This window comes from Tiliqua scincoides, chromosome 5 (assembly GCF_035046505.1).
Source record: "Tiliqua scincoides isolate rTilSci1 chromosome 5, rTilSci1.hap2, whole genome shotgun sequence".
Taxonomy (NCBI): domain Eukaryota; kingdom Metazoa; phylum Chordata; class Lepidosauria; order Squamata; family Scincidae; genus Tiliqua; species Tiliqua scincoides.
The window spans coordinates 106,115,240-106,135,533 of NC_089825.1; the positions used below are offsets into that span (position 1 = coordinate 106,115,240).

The 20,294-nt window shown below is 43.9% G+C and overlaps 2 protein-coding genes across 2 annotated transcripts; one reads left to right on the plus strand and one right to left on the minus strand.

Moving 5' to 3' along the window:
• Window positions 1-1,192: 1,192 nt before the first annotated feature.
• LOC136652942 (olfactory receptor 14I1-like) lies at window positions 1,193-2,146 on the minus strand. The gene has a single exon (XM_066629865.1). The coding sequence runs from the start codon at window positions 2,144-2,146 to the stop codon at window positions 1,193-1,195; it is 954 nt and encodes a 317-aa protein (XP_066485962.1).
• Window positions 2,147-11,353: 9,207 nt separating this feature from the next.
• Window positions 11,354-13,239, plus strand: LOC136652943 (olfactory receptor 14I1-like). The gene is made up of 2 exons (XM_066629866.1): window positions 11,354-11,951; window positions 13,154-13,239. Exons 1-2 carry the CDS (start codon window positions 11,354-11,356, stop codon window positions 13,237-13,239), a joined length of 684 nt encoding a protein of 227 aa, XP_066485963.1.
• The last annotated feature ends 7,055 nt before the right edge of the window (window positions 13,240-20,294 follow it).

Genomic DNA, 20,294 nt, shown 5'->3' on the forward strand with positions numbered 1-20,294 from the left:
GTGGAATTCAAACCTCTTCTTGAAAATCTTCTGCATAGCTGCTTGGATGTCTGTTTCTCAAGTTATAAATGATGGGGTTCATGAGAGGGGGCAAAACTGTGTACAAGAGTGCAGCCAGCAGGTCCACAGGTGGAGATGACAACACCTTTGGTCTCATGTAGGAAAATGTGCCCTGCCTGTCTGTCCTCTTTAATTCAAGATTAATTGGTTGCTGTGATAGGGTCGGGTAGGAATTTTTGACTCTCAACCAGACTGACTGGAGGTTAAGGGTTTCTTCGCCTACCCTGGCGAAGTTGGGTGAAATGGTGTTGGGTTTGATTGGTCACTTGGCAGGTGCCGTGTGTGTGTGTGTGTGTGTGTGTGTGTGTGTGTGTGTGGGAGGGGGAGGTAGGCCCTAGGCCTTGTCCATCTGAGGTAAGCAAAGTTAAGGAGTGACTTTGTACAGCTCCCATGATGTTTGACCAGCTCAAAGAGGCTGGCTGGCAAGCCCCTGGACTAGAAAGGGCAAGGCTGACACTGGATTTTTCCAGCTGTCTGCATCATTCAGCTGTCTGCATCATTCAGCTGTCTCGACCCTCATGGGTTGGGGAGGATAGGCATAATTAGTCAATGACTGAACAGAGCCTGGAGCCAGATGGTACGTCCATCTGGAGAGGTAGACAGTATACACCATTTTCCCCCAATTTAGGTTCCCGCGCAGCTTTGGGTGGTAGTTAGTGCCCTGCTGTTTTCATGCAGAAAGTTAATAAATTGGCCCAAGTTACTTCCAAAGTCGGTGTCTGGTGTCTTATTTTCAGTGCAAGGGTTAAAAACCACAATAGGTATTCTGATGCCTACTGAGAGATGTTCACCTCTGTTATATCCACACATTCACAGCAACATACCCAAGTATTATAGCAGCTGTATGGACCTTTCACAATCAAGTGACAGTTAGCTACTGATGTGAAAATTCCTCCAGAGATGCTTCACTTGTTTTATTGAATCTTTTCAAAGCTTCCCTTGAAAATTCCCAGGTATTTCTCCTTGAGATGACACCTGAAATCCATCTTAAATTCCACTGAGAATCTGGCAGTGTTCCACATGATTAGTCCTGCTCAAATGGTCACAATAAATTGCCTCTATATGGGATTGTGCCATAAGAAAATTGACCCCAGGCAGACTGGGTATGTGAAGGGGCCCATAGAGTTCACCATTATGCAAGGAAACCCAGTAATGTATTTTTAGAGAAGTATTGCAAGCCTAGCATCCTGGACAGGGACATTTTGATTTCTTTGTTTCTCATGCTATAGATTAGTGGATTCATCATAGGTGGAACCATGGAATATATTAAGGTAAATGCCAAGTCCAGGTTTGATGGTGCATCAGGAGTGGGCCTGAAGTAAGCAAAACATCCAGTGAATACAAAGGTGGAGAAAACAATGAGGTGGGGAAGGCAGGTAGAGAAGGCCTTTTGCCTTCCCTTCACGGAAGGAATTTTGAGCACTGAGGTGAAAATGTGCACATATGTGATAACGACAAAGACAAAGCAACCTAAGCCAACACTAGCACTTAACCCAACAACTCCAATTTCAATTAGGTACAAGTCAGAGCAAGCAATCTTAAGTAAGTGTGGAATTTCACAGAAGAACTGATTGACAATGTTGGAACAAAAGGGGGTTGCAAAGGTACCTCCAGCATGCAATACGCCATAGAGAAGGCTGGTGATCCAAACACTCACCACCATTTGGGTGCAGGCCGGCTTGTTCATCACCATCTCATACTGCAGTGGATAGCAAATGGCAACATACCGATCGTAGGCCATGACTGTGAGGAGAGAGACATCGGATGCTAAAAATAAAAGGAGCAAGAAGACTTGAGCAACACATTCAGCATAAGAAATGTGCCTGGTATTGAAGAGGGAGTTGGCCATGGATTTGGGCATAATGACCGAAACTTGGCGAAGGTCCTGGATGGCCAGGTTCATCAGAAATAAGTACATGGGAGTGTGCAAACGAGGGTCAATGGCCACTGCTGAAATGATGAGAAGGTTCCCTGTGACAGTTGCCAGGTATAAAACCAGGAAAACAAAGAAGTGTAGAATTTGCAATTCCCGAACCTCTGTGAACTCCAGGAGCAGAAACTCAGACAGAGAAGAGTGGTTAGTCATGGTGATGATGGTTTGCTGCTTGGTAGGATGCATGTCACCTGTATAAAGAAATGGAAAATGGTTAAAAAATGGTATTGTGTAGTAGTGGTTATAATGATAAAGTAACAAGAGAAACTATCAAGCTGGGACTTTGTTTTGTACATTAGTACAGGCAGTGACAGCAGTTGTTTGATAATATTATACCTGCATACTCATCATTGCTTAGTTATGGTGACTAAGGCAATCCCTAAAATATTTGAACCTACAAACCTAAAGTTTGAAGTTATAAGATTGAACAAAATAATGAAAAAGAGACCCTGCAAACTTGCCTCTGAGTTAGGCATATTTGGACCTTCATAAATAGACCAAGGATAACAATTTCAAATGACCCACACTGCATTCCTACCTTGTCATTTCACTTTAATTTCTACCTTGTCATCTGAAAATGCTCCTGAAAGGCACAGTGTTTGGAAGAGCTACACCAGCTCTTGAAAAAACGTGCAGTCGAACAACCACCTGAAATATTTGATATAGTCCACCAGCCGGTGGCGTAGCTAGAGGGGGTGCAGAGCACTAAGTTCTGCGGAAAGCCTCATTGCAGCATGCAGTCGGCCCCTCCCCCTCCCCTTCAGAGCCATTTCAGGCGGGGTGAGCAAAATGGAGACGAACGGAACCATCATAGCAAAAGTGCCGTAGAGGACGTGGCACCAGCGCTGATTATCACATCAGTTGGCGCTGGGCTTCAGCACTAAGAAAACAACCTCATGGAACAGCCAGTGGTATGTTCTACTGTTGGCTGGCGGAGAGGCTTTTTGGGGCAAGAGAGGATGGGGAAAAGTGGGAGGGGGCAGAACTGGGTGGGGGGAGGACAGGCTGGAGGAGGATTGGCGGAGATGGTGGCAGTGCCTGCCACTGTATCCTGTGCCCCCTCCCAAGTTGTGGAACCCTACATGGTCCTCAGTTCTGTGCCAACTCAAAAACTGACACAGCTCCGAGGAGACCCATTGGGGCTTCCTCAGTTCTACATGGGGTAAGGGAACAATTATTCCCTTATCCTGAGGAGACTCTGGCAGCTGCACTAGTCCCATAGGTTGCTGCAGCAGCCATTTCAGTGCCACTGCATAACTGGACACCACTAGTGTTGTTGGGCTTAGGCTGCCCAACAACACCCTGGATCACCCAGCTTTCACTAAGAAATATCTGTCATAGGACAATTGTGCCTCAACTCCAACTGGCAGAGTGGAAGCGTCTGGCTAGTGGTACAGCTAAATGAAGAGGTGAATTTGGAGAGTGATAGAAACTACTTTTTTCCAGCAGCTAACATCTCTCATATACTTAGTATATAGTATACTCATATACTATATACTCATACACATATACATTTGCAATAGACAGCATAACACATAATCTCTCTCTCTCTCTCTCTCTCTCTCTCTCTCTCTCTCTCTCTCTGATAAGGAAGTTCTATCCTTTTTTCACATATTTGGAGCTCTATTTGGGGTGCAAATGAAACTGTCCAACAACCCGGTATCAGAGCAGCAGAAACACCAATTGTATGCAAGTCCATGGGCATAGGAGTCTTAAATGGTCATAGGAGTCTTAAATCCCAGTATATCAATCAATCAATCAATCAATCAATCAATCAATCAATCAATCAATCAATCAATCAATCATTTCAGCAAATCATATTCCCAGGGATATTTGAACCTTTGAGGTGGGGCATTCATATTTTTAAGTGAGAATACCTGAAAATATTATTTCACCCAGACAGGCAGTTCACTCAGGTGTTTTGCCTTAGACCAGGTTCATAGTCATAAAGATGGTTGACTGAGGTTGAATCCCAGTTATTGTTTTCCAATATTAATCCCACCTGTTCCCCCCATTACTTTCGCCTATTACCATCCTTTGGCCGTATTTCTAATTACTACATGGAACTGATCAATCCAAGTAAGAGGCAGGCTTTTATGCTCACCAGATTTAGTATTTTCCCCTCTGCAGTTCTTGAGGGGAGATTTCACAATGTGCCGTTCGATAGCAGGTTTTGCAAACTCTGTTCTTTGGAACCCAATACGCTATATCCGATATTGCCCTGCTCTTTGAACACTGCGCAGTACCTTTTTAGACCCAATTTTGTCTGTCCTCTCTGGTTCACCCAATGATTTCTTGCGTTCCCTTCTGGAAGATACTTCTGTGGCTATCACTGATTCAGTCGCTGACTATTTGCTAGTTGTTATAAGGAAACTATCTTCATGTGTCCCATCAACTTAAACTTTTATGCTGTTGATAGAATCTTGTTGTATAGTTCATGTCTTTTGTGTCTGCCATTAACTGTTTTATTGCCAATAAAGGTTCTTGAAATTGAAATTAAATTGAAGATGGTTGAGAGAAAAGGAGACCGAGAGTGGCAGAGAAATAAGAGAGAGAGAGAGAGAGAGAGAGAGAGAGAGAGAGAGAGAGAGAGCAATTCAGAAATCCTTCAGGTAAGTAAGATTGTAAAAATATAAGTAGCTTACAATTTTTCTTCAGAGATTTCTTTCAATTTCTGTTTCACTTTCTCCGAGAGTGATACAGAATGATCGTGCATCTGTCTGAAAATCACTAAAATTTCATATAAGTCCTCTTAACCTTCAGTCAACATAGCAACAAGAATTGCCGATGTGGCAAAAGGTTTATGACTGTTTCTATTGAGTTCCTAGAGATTTGTTCTCCAGAGTCCAACACCTCTCAGCCACAGAGGCATGGAAAAAAGTAAAGAGTTCATAAGTAAAAGTTAACTCAGTTTGGTTAATCAATTAAGATAGAATAACTGAATATCTGAAAATGGAAGAAACTTTCACAGGAGTGAAGCACTTCCTGATCACATTTAAAAATATATATATTTACAGCCCCCCACACCCTCCAGATGTCTAGTTTTCCGTTAGTGCTATATAGGTGCTTAGCAAAAGAGCAGCAATAGGGGTAAAATATGACCAAACACTTTTAGTTCCATTTTTCTAAATGAGAAAGAATTCCAGAAAGTTCTTCCATTCAGTCCAGCAACCACTCCAGGGCAGCATACAGGAGGCAGGTAGCTCAAAACTATTGTGCCTTCTCTACCACCTCACTGTCTTGTTCCTATTCGAAGGGGCTTTGTTTAGTATGTATGTATGCTCTTACTTAAATGCTATATTTTGCTTTGCAACAAAAGCCTTAGGGCAACCTATGCTATTAGTAATGAATTAAATGAAAATAATTTATGAAACCGTTTTCATAAATTTTCATTATGAAAATGAAACCGTATTTTTCGCTCCATAAGACGCACCTGACCATAAGACACACCTATTTTTTAGAGGAGGAAAACAGGAAAAAAAATATTCTGAACCAAATAGTGTAATAAAATATTTAATAAACTATAACTGAATAACATTTGAACCATGTAAAGTGAACAGCAGTCAATACAGTGGCATTAAGAACCATTATCACTGTCATTAACAAATGGAGAGACTTAAAGGTTTGAGTACTCTAGTTTTCTGGAAACCCCAAGAACTCATCATCACTAGAGTCAGAATTTATGAAGCTCATTTGCTCACAATCACTGACATCACTTCCTTCGCTGTCTTCACTTCCATCTAAGGCATTGCTAATGCCACATTTTTTGAATGACATTTTTTGAATGTGAGCATAAACTGGCATGAAAATCCCCCCTTCTTAGGGTGAATGGGATCATAAACTGGCATGAAGATCCCTCCCTTTATTAGGGTGAATGGGATCATAAACTGGCATGAAGATCCCTCCCTTTATTAGGGTGAATGGGATCATAAACTGGCATGAAGATCCCCCCTTTATTAGGGTGAATGGGATCATAAACTGGCATGAAGATCCCTCCTTTATTAGGGTGAATGGGATCATAAACTGGCATGAAGATCCCCCCTTCATTAAGGTCCCCAACGTGCACTCTTTTTTGCAGTATTCGCTGCAAAAGACGCACACACTTCCCCCCCCCCACTTTTTTTGGGGGGAAAAGTGTGTCTTATGGAGCGAAAAACAATTAAAGCTAGTTACTGTATGTAAATGACATACAGCTCATTAAAGAAAGTCATTTGGTTTAGTTGGTATTTCTTTTTGGATTATGCTAAATGAGCTAAGTAAAGATGTTTTAGTTCAATCTAAAGATACTTCGGCATTTCAGAATATTGTATACGTGAATATTGTTGGGAAAATACAACTTTTCAACAAGAACTTTCACAACACAGTTTATAGAGAGAATCAACAAATGGTCTAATCCTGAGCTGGGGCAGTGCCAGTGACCATCACGCTGCCCCAGCAACCACCATTGTAAAAGTACCATAAGGCACTGCTGTGCTATCAGAGAGGACGTGGCACCCGTACTATGGCCCATGCCAGTTGGTGCTGGGCCTTAGCACCAAGAAGATGGTGGTGGAACATGGACAGTGGTAAGTACTACCGCTGGCAGGTGGAGAGACTTTTTGAGGGGCAGAACTGGGCAGGGGGAGTGTGGCTGGAGGGAGGATTGGGCCCAGGAGATGGTGACAGACTTTGTGCAGTATTTATTCACTTGCATGTCTGATGTACAAGGTTCTCAACTTGTAAAATTCAACATGCTGAAATCAGTGCAGACATGCTTGCTACCTGGGGGAGAGGTAGGAGAAGCAAAGCCCCCTTGCATCGAAGACCCCATCCCAGTTCCAAGTGTTTAATCGGTGTATTAACTGATCTTTGCATTTCACTACCAAATTGTTCCCCAACCTTTCTTCCCAATTTTAGGATACTCTATTTTTTGATTTCTTGCAACCTACCCAATATATAACTTGTACCTCGGGGGTGGGCAACAAATTCAGATTGGAGATAGTGACAGATGCACATTTTTTTCTAACACAGGAATAAGGGGATAAAAATAGGTTTGGGCATCTCCTGAGCACTTATTTCAAATGACAACTCCACTCTGGCTCACCATTAAGAGCCCAATCCTGAACTCCTGGGAAGGGCAGCTGTAGCAGCAACAAAAACAGCTGCTGCCGCATCCTGCATGCCCACGGCAGCCACGGGTGGCACCTCAGGAGAAGGGGACTTTTGTCCCCTTCACCTGGGTAAAGGGAATAGCCCCGCAATGGGGCTACTTGATTCACTGCCGACCAAAAGGTTGGTGGTGAGGTAAGAGCCTTCATATCAGGCTCAGGATCCGGTGGAGCATCACTCCACTGGTCCTGCCTCTTCTCTCCCTCCCCTGCTCCCTCCCCACTCCCTCCCCCAGCATGCCTCCCCCCGCCTCCCTGGCATGCCTCCCCTGCCCTCTTCCTGTGCTCTGCCCGCCTCCCCTCTCTCTGGAACATCTTCTCCCTGCCTCCCTCCACCCCCAATTTCCTCTCCACTGCTTGGCGGTCCATGCAGACCACCGAGCGGCAGAGGCCAGACGCCCACCCGGCACTAGCCCAGCACCGGCCAGGTTTGGGCTAGCACGGGCGCTTGTCCTGTGTTAGAGATCGCAAACATGCCTTACGGCATGCTTGCAACAGTGCACGTCGGCGGTAAGCCAGCATGTCAAGCTATGCTCAGGATTGGGCTCTTAGTTATTTAACTCATGTTTGCCTGGCCCATAGGTGTACATATTTGGTCCCTGTTGCATATAGGCAATGTTGGGCAGAAACGGTTTATGTGCACCACTTAGTTAGGATTAGTTAGCACCACAGGTAACTTGGAGGAATATTTATTGAATAGTGTCCTATAACATTACTAACTTAAATTTCTATCTGTCAAGTGGACAATGCATTTTGATTAAAAGAAAAGTCAGCAATGAGTACTGATTAATGGGAGACTTAGGGCAGATTCATCTCACAGGAAATGGAAGAACCTGGGTTTATTTTAGCTTGCTTGAAATGATCACTTTTCCTAAACTTACATTCTACTTGTTAACTCTTCCCCCCCTTTTTTTTTGTTACTGAGATCTAACCCTGTATTAAAGTATCCCATATCCACAGGTTGGACCCACCTGGACCCCTCACCTCCAGAGGGTGTTCTGAGGGCCAGGGAGAAGGCCTTTGTGAGGTAAATGGAAATGATGTCCAAAGGCTTTAAAAGGTCTTTGGAGGCCTTTTTTAAAAATGAAAAACCAGAAGTTACCTTCTAAGTCCACTCAGAGGCCTTTGGAGGACCAGGAAGGCCACAGGTGGCCTCCTCAGCCCTCTGAACACCCTCTGGAGGTGAGGGGAGTGAGGTTTTGGGAGCAAAGGGCCCCTAAATCCACAGATTTCATTATCCATGGGTTTCCTTATGGGGGGGGGGGTTGTGGAATGGAACCCCTGGGGATAATGAGGGCACCTTTGTGTGTTTATAAGGCAGTACCTTTCTATGAGGCTCAAGAAAATCCATTATGTAGCAAATAAATCATGAGACTTCAGAGTTCCCATCTTAAATCACTATTGAACTAATACTTTTGAACTATAGAGTCTACTTTTATGTGGCATGATGTGGTGCATACCTGCATGTGGCGATGTGCAGCTCCTCTTTGCATAATGGCATGTTGCAGTGTGCAGTTGACATATGATGACAGAGTCCAAACCACTGGACTCCTTGTCTTAGTTGGAATCGCTTGAGGCGGTTGATGTGATATTATCCTGTTCCCTTTTACAAAAAAGGTGTGGGAACTGGCACTGAATAAAATCAGTGTCATGAAGTTCAGTCCATGATTAATCTCAGTTGCACTCTCTGAATTCTTGCATGCGTCTCCACAGTGGTGTTGAGATGGCCCACCCCAGCCTCCATGCTCACCTACCTATCAGCCAGACCTTGAAACACCTCCTGCAGAACGCCCAGCTCTAACTGGGACATGTAGGCAATCTGTTGCCAACACATACGTAATGAATGCCACATTCATATTTTACTACTTTTTTAGGAGTAGATTTTAAGAAATATTGAATCAGCAAGACAACCAGCTATGAACTGAGCACTAGTCAAAGCAGATCAAGTTACACATTCCGCCTACTATGAGATTAGATACTGTAATTCCGAATTTTCAATAGGTGTAATAGGTTGTGTATGCAGCTGCCTCAAATATTAAACATTAAAATGTTTAATTCTGACCAATATTGATCTTCAGAAGTGTGCCTCTAAATAGATTTGAAGTAGTGGTTCTCATGATTATTCTTTCATATACCTACTCAGGGGCAGTGCTTGATCATGTCAGCAGAAATATAGACCAGAAAGTTAACAATGTTCTGAGTAAGCCTCTGTAGCTTACTTATGGTGGACTCCTGAGACAAACTCTCCAGGAACATCCAATGTAGGTAATACACAGCTTCTGAATGCCTATGTAGACCAACCTCTTTATAGTCTCAACATGAAAAAGATAGATGGACTTTTCAATAAATCTTCACTGGTGGTGCCATACAGATCCATGTGGTTTGAACAGAAATGGTTCCTGGAAATTTAAATATCCCTGAAGGAAAATAGTAAGTAATTTGTTAATGTTTGACTTTAGTGATATGAACGGTTCTCCCCATTCCCCTTATATCTAAATGTCTATTTAACTGTACCATTTATATTTCTGTCACCTAGAGTGAAAAATCCTGAGGATACAAGTTGAATTCTATTGTCTGAAAACTACTAATACTATGGAACCTACTTATACAATGAATAATACACATTTACCTGGAAGTAAGTGTTATGGAAATCAGTGAGAATTACTTCTGAGTAATGCATAGGATTGTGCTATTAGTCTACAACAGTCATACCCAAGTCACAATGCACCAAACAGAATGCAGCCTACCAGCGATGTATTGTGACATCCCAAGTGTTCAACCACAAACCTCATTTTGCTGTTCTGGCTGACCAGCAAATCCAGTTTATTGAGCCCAATGGACAGAAAATGCTTATCTGGTATCCTGATTTGTGCTTGAGGTGTTGGAGGCTATTCACGTTTTGTCTCCACTGGTGTCCTTCTTGTTTTATGTTTACTGTTGCTTCTTCCTCTTCTTGAATAAGACAAGAATTTTCAATGACCAATGATCATGCAAAGAAACAATGCATGGACAATGGGTTTTTCCTATAAGGATTATGAGTCATTGGAGTGAAATGGAATGTAAAAGGTTAGAGGGGTCCCTATTGATGGCTGCAAGTTGGAGTGATAATTTCCAAATAAGGCAGACACCCTACAAATTCAAGTAAATATAGTTTGTTTCCTCTACCTTTCGAAACTCAGAAGACATAACGAGAGATATTTTCTTATTCTGCAAGTATATGAAACTTTAGCAAGAGTGCCATCAAGTTTGCCATCACCAATTGACCACATCTATCTGAGGGTCTACCTTGACATGTTGACCCCAAACCATGAAAACAATGCACCATTAGGGGGCCGACAGGAGAGCAATGGAGACACCACTACAGGGTTTTTATCAAGGTCCCCAACAATCTGACACCAACAGTGAACTTGAGATTTCTGTCATTCTAGAGACTAACTGCTCAATTCTGTCCAGCACCAGCCTGTGGTGCCACTGACACAACTTCTGCTACATCCCATGGCAGGCAGGGGACCAGGCCAGCTGAGAGAGGTAAGCAAAAAAATTTATGTATCTCCTCCTCTGTTGCTCCATGGCTCCCTACAGAACCATATGTATCTATGCTAGTAATTTTCGGGTGTAGATCTGTTAAAGTGGAAGGGGCATGTTAGGCCCAGAGCAGGAGCACTGATGGTCGCCACTGCACTGAGATCCGTCGCATGGGCAGTCCAATCTCCTCCCCAATCCACCCATAGCCCAACATACCTCAATGTTGGGAACCTGCCTGCAGGGTGCTGCTGATGGTGCATGGCCTCCTGACCTTTCCACCTTTGCCCTGGCTCTGCAGTCTAGTGAGGGCTGTGTGAAGTTATATGCATGACATGCTGGCAGACCGCAAAATCTTCCAGTGTACCGTGAGGATAGGATTAGGCTGCTAGTGAGGAGACAAGGAGCACAATCCCATCCAAATTTCCAGCATTGCTGCAGCCGTGCTAACAGAGCGTGCAGTGCACCCTGTAGTAGGAGGGCTGTCACGGAGGCCTCCTCAAGGTAAGGGAACATTTGGGGCTCCACTGCAGCTGCAACAGTGCTGGACAGCTAGATAGAATTGGGCCGTAGAAGTCAGCATTTATATCATCATCATGATTACCCTACATTTGTTACTAAATCAGAATGGAATTGAATAACTTCCATCTCTTTTCTCCAACAGCATGCTTCTGAACAGTATGAGCGCAAAATGTCCAACAAAACCTCAGTATCAGAATTCCTGCTCTTGCAGTTCTCAGACCTTTGGGAATATCAGATTCTACAATTTGTGGCCTTCCTGCTGTTGTACTTGGGGATTGTTTCGGGGAACCTTCTCATCATTGCCGCAGTAGCTCTTGACCATCACATGCACAGCCCCATGTACTTCCTTTTAATGAATCTGGCCATACAAGACATTGGGTTTGTGTCAGTCTTTATCCCCAAATCCATGGCCAACTCCCTCATGAAAACCAGGCACATCTCTTATTGTGGATGCGTTGCTCAAGTCCTCTTCTCTGTCTTCTTTTTATCATCTGATTTCGTCCTCCTGACAGTCATGGCATATGACCGGTATATTGCCATTTGCAACCCATTAGAGTATGAAATGATCATGAACAGGAAAGCTTGTCTGCAAATAATTGCTACTGTATGGACTACTGGTTTTCTCTATTCAGTGCTGCACACCACTGGCACTTTTGCAAGCCCTTTTTGCTCCAACATCGTCAATCAGTTCTTCTGTGAAATCCCAGAGTTACTTAAGCTCACCTGTTCTGACTTATACTTAGTGGAAATGGTTGTTGTTGTGTTGAGTATTTTTGCTGGTTTAGGCTGCTTTATTTTCATTGTTGTAACTTATGTGCACATCTTAAATGCAGTGCGGACAATTGGTTCTGTTCAAGGGAGGAAAAAGGCCCTGTCAACTTGCCTTCCCCACCTCACTGTTGTCTTCACATTTTTTTTAACTGGGTCCTTTGCATACCTGAGACCCTCCCCTGACAATCCATCTAATCTAGATATAGCAATGACTATAATGTATTGTGTTATTCCACCCATGTTGAATCCAGTGATCTACAGCATGAGAAACAGGGAAGTCAGAAATGCTATGGGAAGAGTTTTGAGTTGCTGAATATCAAAAATTGTATTAGATATTTCATCTAAATGTGTGAATTCTGCATGTGTTCAGTTATAATTTTCAGAGAGCTATGGCTTGGGGCATTCTTGTAGCTCCCTGGTATGCTCAACCACCCTGAAGGGAAACAGAAGAGCTGGAAGAGTCTTGAAATGTGGGCTCCCAGGTCGCAGGACTGAGGAGAGGGGGACAGTGGGTGCAAAATTCCCGGAGCCTGGGATTCCAGGGGGCCCGGGCCATGGCAGAACAAACTATACACTACAAAACAAATTTATTACAAATAATTTTGGGTTCCTCAATCTTAGCCTATCCAGGGCTGCATTTCCACTAAAGCAGGGGTGTCCAAACATTTTGGCAGGCGGGCCACATCATCTCTCAGTCACTGTGTCAGGGGCTGGGGAAAAAAAATTAATTTACTTTTCAAATTTGAATAAATTTACATAAATGAATATATTAGAGATGGAACTTACATGAATGAATGAAGGTCTTGCAATATCTCAAGGACAATAAAAGGCCTTGCACAAAGCAAGGCCAGCCTTTCCTTTGCTGCCACTGCTGCATCACAGATGTGAAACAGTAAGCAGCGGAGGGAGCCCTCATCCCACAGCTCAAGTGAGAGGTCGAACAGTTGGCCGTCACGCTGAGAGGAGTTGCATCAGGCCAGCACGGGCTCCAGCAAGTCTTCGGAGGGCCAGAGGCACATTGGAGACTAGGAGCTCCCTGAGGGCCGGATTGGGAGTCCTTGAGGGACACAAGTGGGCCCAGGACCGCGGTTTGGGCACCCTTGCACTACAGCTTTAATCCACTTTCAATGCACTTCTATTCCCAATGCATTTTGGAGACTGTAGTTAAGCGTAACTCTAACACTCTCCTTAATTACAGTCTCTCCAGAATGTATTGGGCAAACAGAAGTGCACTGGAAGTGGATTAAAGCTGTAGTGGAAACACAGCCCAGGTCTTCTCCATAAGCACCAAAGTATATTATTAATACAATTCAAACATGGGAAAGTGAAACTTACACCTTCAGACCAGAACTACTAGGTCCCAGTAGTTGGTCTCCCAGTTCATTTCACAGAATTTCCAGCCTCAATAGTTAGCTCCACCCCGTTTTCTAGTTTAGTGTGTGTGTGTCTAGGACACATGGCCTTGGATCAAGCCTATATTGCTTGGCATTGCTTGGAGGTGAAATTAACAGCATGGAGTACAGATTGAAGTCTGGAGCACAGAAAAGAAAAAAGAGGGGAAAAATCAATAAATGACTGGGCAAGTTTATTTCACCTGGAGCTTTTTTCAAAATCGTTGCTCATTAATGAGGGAAGATAGTGACAGGCAGTCCTCGGGTGCCCCTGCATTATTAGAAGCAGAAAAAGCAAATGAGGAGGACTTTGCTGAGGTAGAAGAAAAGGAACGCAGTAGCACTACTCAAGGAAGTAGTTTATAAATAAAAAGATTCTCATAATTCTCATACATGTTTTCTTTTAGTTTTAGTTTTGGTCATGCTAAGTTAAAACTCTCAATTAAAAACATGTTTTTAAAATGTAGTAAAATATAGTTTGTAGAATAAAGTTAGGAAGCATATCTAATCATGCTTCTTGCCCCAGTTCCAATGCCTGTTCTCAGCGTCCCTGATTGAGTGTAGTTCACATGTGTCAAGGCAGCAAGTAAGGAAAGCAGGATTTGCGCTGTTCCTGCTGGATGTTATTTTTAATGTCACTGCTGATTTGCCCGCACCAGTTTCTAACAGGCCAAATTGCTGAGGGGCTTTTAAAGGATTGGAGACAATACGGTAAAGTGTATAATAAGCGATTAATTTTAAAAGAAGCACCTGTAATGCGTAAACTCCTCAATCTGTTTTTTGAACTGGGAATGTTTTGGTCTTGTTCAGCTATCGTAGGAGAGCTCCCTCTGCGATTCTGGTGAGGTTCAGGGAAAGAGATTTGAGTATGGTGAAGTTGCAATGTGGAAAGAGTTAGTTAGTGATATAGCAGGTGAGTTTGGAGCCAGAATGCTCCTTTACTCAGAGGAGGCCTCCGTGACTACTCTCCCCCCCCCCCAAGCAGGTGCAGTGGGGCTCTGTTGCATCTGCAGGGGGAGAGTGGACAGGACTGGGCTCTTAGTCAAATAAAAAAGGGTAATCATTCTTCTCTCCTTGGACATGTCCTGATGAAAGGAACTCAACATTGCCTGTGATTTTTATGAGATGGCAGACTCCATTCAAAGCTGAAACAGAAATCACAGTGATTTGTTTTGTTCCCTCTTTGCAGAGGCCTGACAGCCCAATCCTATCCAATTTTCCAGCATTGATGCAGCCATGCCAAGGGGGGCTTACACTGCATCCTGTGGTAGAGGGGTAGTTACTGGGGTCTCCTCAAGATAAGGGAATATTTGTTCCCTTACCTGGGGACTGCATAGCAGCTGCATTGGCACTGGAAAGTTGGATAAGATTAGGCCCTGAGTCTGGCATCCATCCTGGAGCAACTGTTACAAGCATAGACAAGAAGAATGAGCAAGCCTGTGTTATGGAACAAATCACCATACACTCCCTTCCCCCTTTATACACATCTAATCCATATATGAAAACAGCCCTTTATAATGGAAATCTGGATGAGTAGTTTTATTACATTAATTTAAATGGAAAAATTCTAACTCATTCCAAAGCCATTCCAAGTTCAACCTGATATTGCCTAAAGCCATGAAGCAGCATTTTTCAAACTGTAGGTCACGGGCCCCTTGACCAGGAAGCTGTAACCTTAAATGGCGCTTGACCCACCTCATTGGCTGCAGAATGAAGTTGCATTGCAATCAGAAGATGGTGCTAGACCTTCAGTGTAACTGAGAAGGAGGCAAGAGCAAAAGATGATGCTCTTTGTCTGATGACCCGTAATTCTCCCATTCTCGGACTATATTTTGCAGAGGTAAATAAGAGACGACACAACTGCACTTGGATTAGAAATTTGGCCACAACTTTATTAACAAAACATCACATACCTAAGGTTCAGTGTGGAGGGTGGAGTCAAGTCCCTAATTATAGACTTCATAAAGGAAGGAAGGGTGACATTGGCCTCATATCCCAGCCACAATTGCTCCCTCCTTCTTGTCTCCCAAGAACTAAAACAGATGGGGGTGGGGGAATTCCTGGTGGAACCACATGACTAGGCTGGACTTATTTTTGCCAGAGGGTCTTCACCTCTCTGCTGTCAGGCTCCAGCCTTCCCATCCAGCCATGCAGTCACTGATCTCCCAGGGTCATTCCCGCCTCTAATTAGTTAAAAGCCCCAAACTCAACTCTCCCTTCACACTGATCAGAAACCATTCAGTTGCGACGATTAAAATGCAAAGCAGCCAATCAGTGCCAAATAGAACTATAAATGGTTAAATAGTAAACACCCTGGGGAAGGCAAAAAATCCAGCCACCAGAGCCAATCAATGGCTGAACAAAAATTCCTTCCCGGCCTCCAAAATGGGACGACCAATCTAAGTCAGGGTGCCACCAACAAATCAACAGTGAGTGTGAGACATTTGCACAACCTCAGGAAAACAGTTGCATTTTCTACATCTTCAATCCTTAGGATAGCCCCAGGTCCCTCTTCTTGCAATTTACATGAGACTTGAAGCCCAATCAACTGCCCAGGTGTGGCTCAAATCAGAGATATGCACCCAATCTCTTTGGAAAACATCTGTCAGGAAGGTGAAAAGGCAGGGTGCTCCAGGATCAGCTTGGCACACCACCCCATATTTTGAGCTATCTCCCTACTGACCTTCCTTCTCGCAGTTACTTACTATCAGCGTCCTGCCACCAGTTCCACTTCCTGCAAACCGTCCATGTGGAGGTACACTTCACATGCTGTGGACCTCCACCTGCCAACCTCTTTCAGGTGATCATCTCAAATTTCTGCAGTCACCTCTGAAGTTGCAGCTTCTCTCCTGGGAAAAAGGGAATTACTCCCTCCCCTTGCCAGCAGGTTGAGCAGAACCCCTGAATGCCTCGTGAACAATCCTGGTAAACTGAAACTGAACAAGAGGCTGGCCAATCATTCAGCAAAACAGTGGCCCCAGCTTGGGAGGCCTCTGATTCAAATAAGTCAACACTGCTGCCCCTGGACAAATCCCCAAATTCAGCAAAATCCCAGAGATGACCTTCTGTCCCTTACCTCTCTGGTTGTTCTTGGATCGCTGCAGTATCAACTGGAAACCGTCTTCCCGAACCTTGGCATGTCCTACCATGAATGCTATCCTGGGAAGACTTGGAAATGAGGAAAAAAAAAAAAACCCCCAGCAAAACAGCCAACATCTTATTTGATGCACTTACCATCACAGGATGACCTGCTACCTGGAGAGGTGAGCACCGCTCTGCTCAGCATTTGATGTCCTCCTGACTCAAAAAGCAGCATAAGGATCAGGAAAACCAATGTAATGGGACTACCTGCCAATTTACCAGATATGCTGCAAAGCAACAAGCCCCCTCCCTCCGAAAAGCACACATTTGTAGGACGACTTCAGTAGAGATGGGCCTTCCCTCTGGACACCTTTGCTCTGCTGGAATTAAAAATAGCTGGGACATCTGCCAAAAACCTTCCTCATTGCAGACAACACTGGAGCATCAATGGCTTGTAGTACAGGGATGTGCCATATAGTGAATGCAACATTATTCTTTATGATGTACACAATATTGATCCACTTGGACTCAATTATGTGGGGGGGGGGGGACTTTCAGGAAATAAACGATCTAATTTAAAAATCGAAGTCCACGCAGACCTCAATCTTGCCCAATCATATATAGAATTTAAAAATCCTAGTGATCTTGCCCAATCTCATCAAGGGTCACTTTAAAAATCGAAGTCCACACAGACCTCAATCTTGCCCAGTCAAACATCTGTAGAATTTAAAAATCCTAGTGATCTTGCCCAATTTCATCAAGGATCAAGTCAAAAATTAAAATCCACATAGGAACTCAACATTGCACAATAGCCTTTGTGGAACAGTGTTTTTCAATGTTTGTCCTCCTCCGAACCACTTTGCATGGTTCACCTAATGGAGGTACCACCGGAAGTAACTGGCAAGGATGCTGTCACCAGTTACTTCCAGTTTGGGGGGCCGAATGCAACACTACACACACCAGTAAGAGACTCAGGGTGGACAGGAGGGCTTCTTTGAGCATGCAAAAAGCACACGCTGGAGCTCTGCCTGCCAAGCCAAGCCTCCTACTGCTTCTTGCATTGCGTTGCTGGTTTTGTTGCTTGGTGGCAGAGCTCTGGGGGTCCCGCAAGTACCACCGGACACCACAGGTTGAGAAAAACTGATGTAGAAGAATGTTGTAGAATGAGGAAGATTTTCTTTTCTCCCTTTCTTTTTGAAAACTTTTTGGGCACTATTGGCCCCTCCCCACTTGTTTTTACACTTTATTCTGCTCTCAAGTCCCCTCAAGATTCCCAACCTCTTTCAACTTGCTTTTGTCATTTCTTGCTGCAGAGATGGTGCTCCTTTGGGCAGAGAGCAAACAAGGCCTAATCCTGCCTGTGGAACATCTTGCCTTAATTGAAGGAACTCAGCAGTGCCTGAAATTTTTGTGCGATGGCAGATTCCAGTGTTCTTTTTTAATCAAAAGCTGAAAGGAGGAAATAGCAGATGAGAACCTATATGTCCATAGAGTGTAGTAGGACTTCTCCAACCCCACTCCCACATACACCTTCCAACCTTTTACCTCAGCATGCCAGATGCACCAGGATGTAGGTCTCTCGTTGTCTCGTGTGCTCCCTGAAGCATCTGGTGGGCCACTGTGAGATACAGGAAACTGGACTAGATGGGTCGTTGGCCTTAACTAGCACGGTTTTTCAATGATTTTATGTGAACCTTCCCATCTTGTGAGTGTTCTTTTTACTGTTTTTCTTCGACTAATTTGGCAGTATCAGTTCAATTTTCTTGAAATTTGGATTTGGTCATTGCTGTTCACGCAAGCCCATATTCCCTTTGCTCCTCAGCCATAGACACAAGTTTTGACTTTCATAAGAATTTCCCCAAATCCAGTCCCTCGTCCTCCTCTGTCAACCTTTCCCCATCACTTTCCCACTGACCCCCAGAACTGCACTCACCACAACGGAGTGCATCACATTTCTGGGTATCTGATACATTTGTCTTCAAAGACCATAAAAGCAACTGACAAATCTCTGGGCCAGGAGGCATCTTGCTGAATAGCTGGTGTCTGAAAAAGGGAAGGGTCAGACTGCTCAAGAACATCGTTTGGGCGAAGAGGGGGAGATATACAGAGAGATAAATCATGCCCACCAAAGAGAGCCAGTTATGTCTCACTACACGTCAGGAAAAGCCCTATTTGAACCTCATCTGTGGCATGGCCACAATGCCTCAGTCTTCCCATCTGCAAAAATAATGGCATCCTCTGTGACAGTTCTGCAGATTACCACAGGATACAGTCCTCCATCCTCCTTTTCACTCCCAACAAGGACCTGAGGCTAGAGTGAACATTTCCACACCATTCTCCCCTATCCCTTCAAGAAGGCTTCTGTCAACATGTTGAAGTAATCTGGATAATGGTCACGTTTCCTAGTTCAGTTGACTTCCAAACCACCAACCTCTGCCTGCCTCCTGGGCCTTTGCACTTAGAAGGGGGAGACTGTTGGGTTCTTCTTACTGAGGGAGTTCCTCATAGTCACTTCAGTTTAGAACAGAGCCATGGGAAGAAGGAAAACTGTGGACTTCACCATTTCTTCTTTCCTTGAGTTGCCATCTTGGCAAGACCAAGAGAAAACCTCATCCATCAGCCTAGGAAGGAGCAGATGCCGGTAGTTTGCTTCTCCCTCCCTTGTGCAAAAGAACATTCCGCTCCAACTGTCGGTTGCTCAGCAACTCCAGAATTATTGTGTTTGGAAGATGGGGCAGTTGGAAGCTTGACTTATTTGATATGAAGAAGTGCATTGATGTAGGGGGAGACTATATAATTTGGGCCCTCTTCTGCCTCAACTTGTGTTGTCCTCAGTTTTGGACACATTTCATCCCCGAAAGCCATGTGCTCCTTAAAGACATTTCAGAATTGTCCATATATCAGCCCTACCTACTCCACAACTCTGTTTCATGAATTTTCAATGCAGGCCCCATACCCATACATAGGCATATTTCACCCTGTGACTCCATGTTGTTCTGAACTATAGTGTGAATCTCTCTCTATATCAACTGGGCTCAATCATATTTTCTTAATATTTCTTGTATTACTGACAAGTGTCAAACTTTCCATGGTGTTTATGGTCTTCATAGACTCCTTACCTCAAAGGAAACATTTCAAGACTTGAATAGTCCTTAACATGTTAAGTAATGAAATGTCATATAAAGGCACCATAACATGTTTGGTTCCCAGAAAGATGGATCCCTCTTCCGGATTAGGAAATAAACACTGATTCATGTCACTTAGGCTGTGATGCTGTAAATCACCATCACAGATGCTTACTCATGTGAAGGACAACTCTGGCATTCAACTCCTCACGCCCCTAAATGGAATGCTGCACATCAGCCCTGTTTCGTGATTTCCCAGGTGTCTGATAACAACTTCTTGCAGTCTCCGGCATTGGTATGGAACCATGCAGTTGCAATAAAGCATTGCTGTGAGGTCATTATCCCACTGTGGAAGAGGTCTTTCCTGAATATGCATGAGCAAAACTATATTCTGTGCTAGATTCTTAGGATGCAGACGAGCAAACATAATGAGATAATGAAAACAGCTGTCTTATCTCCTTTTGGTTGCCAAAATTTACTTCCCCTCCTGTACAATCTCAACCAATGGCAGTTCCAGACACAGACAAGGGAACAGTAGCAGTATAACAATTTATGAAGCCGAACTTACAGATAACAGGTTAGATAGATAAAGCTTATAGATAAAGCTTAGACAGGACCAGAGGAGAACTATATTTCAAGGGCATCGTGAGAATCATAATTGTCTCAATTCCACCAGCTCCTTACAGTGTTAATCTACTTGTCCTTAGAGTCAGAAGCTAGAGTAGAGAGGCAGATGGAACAA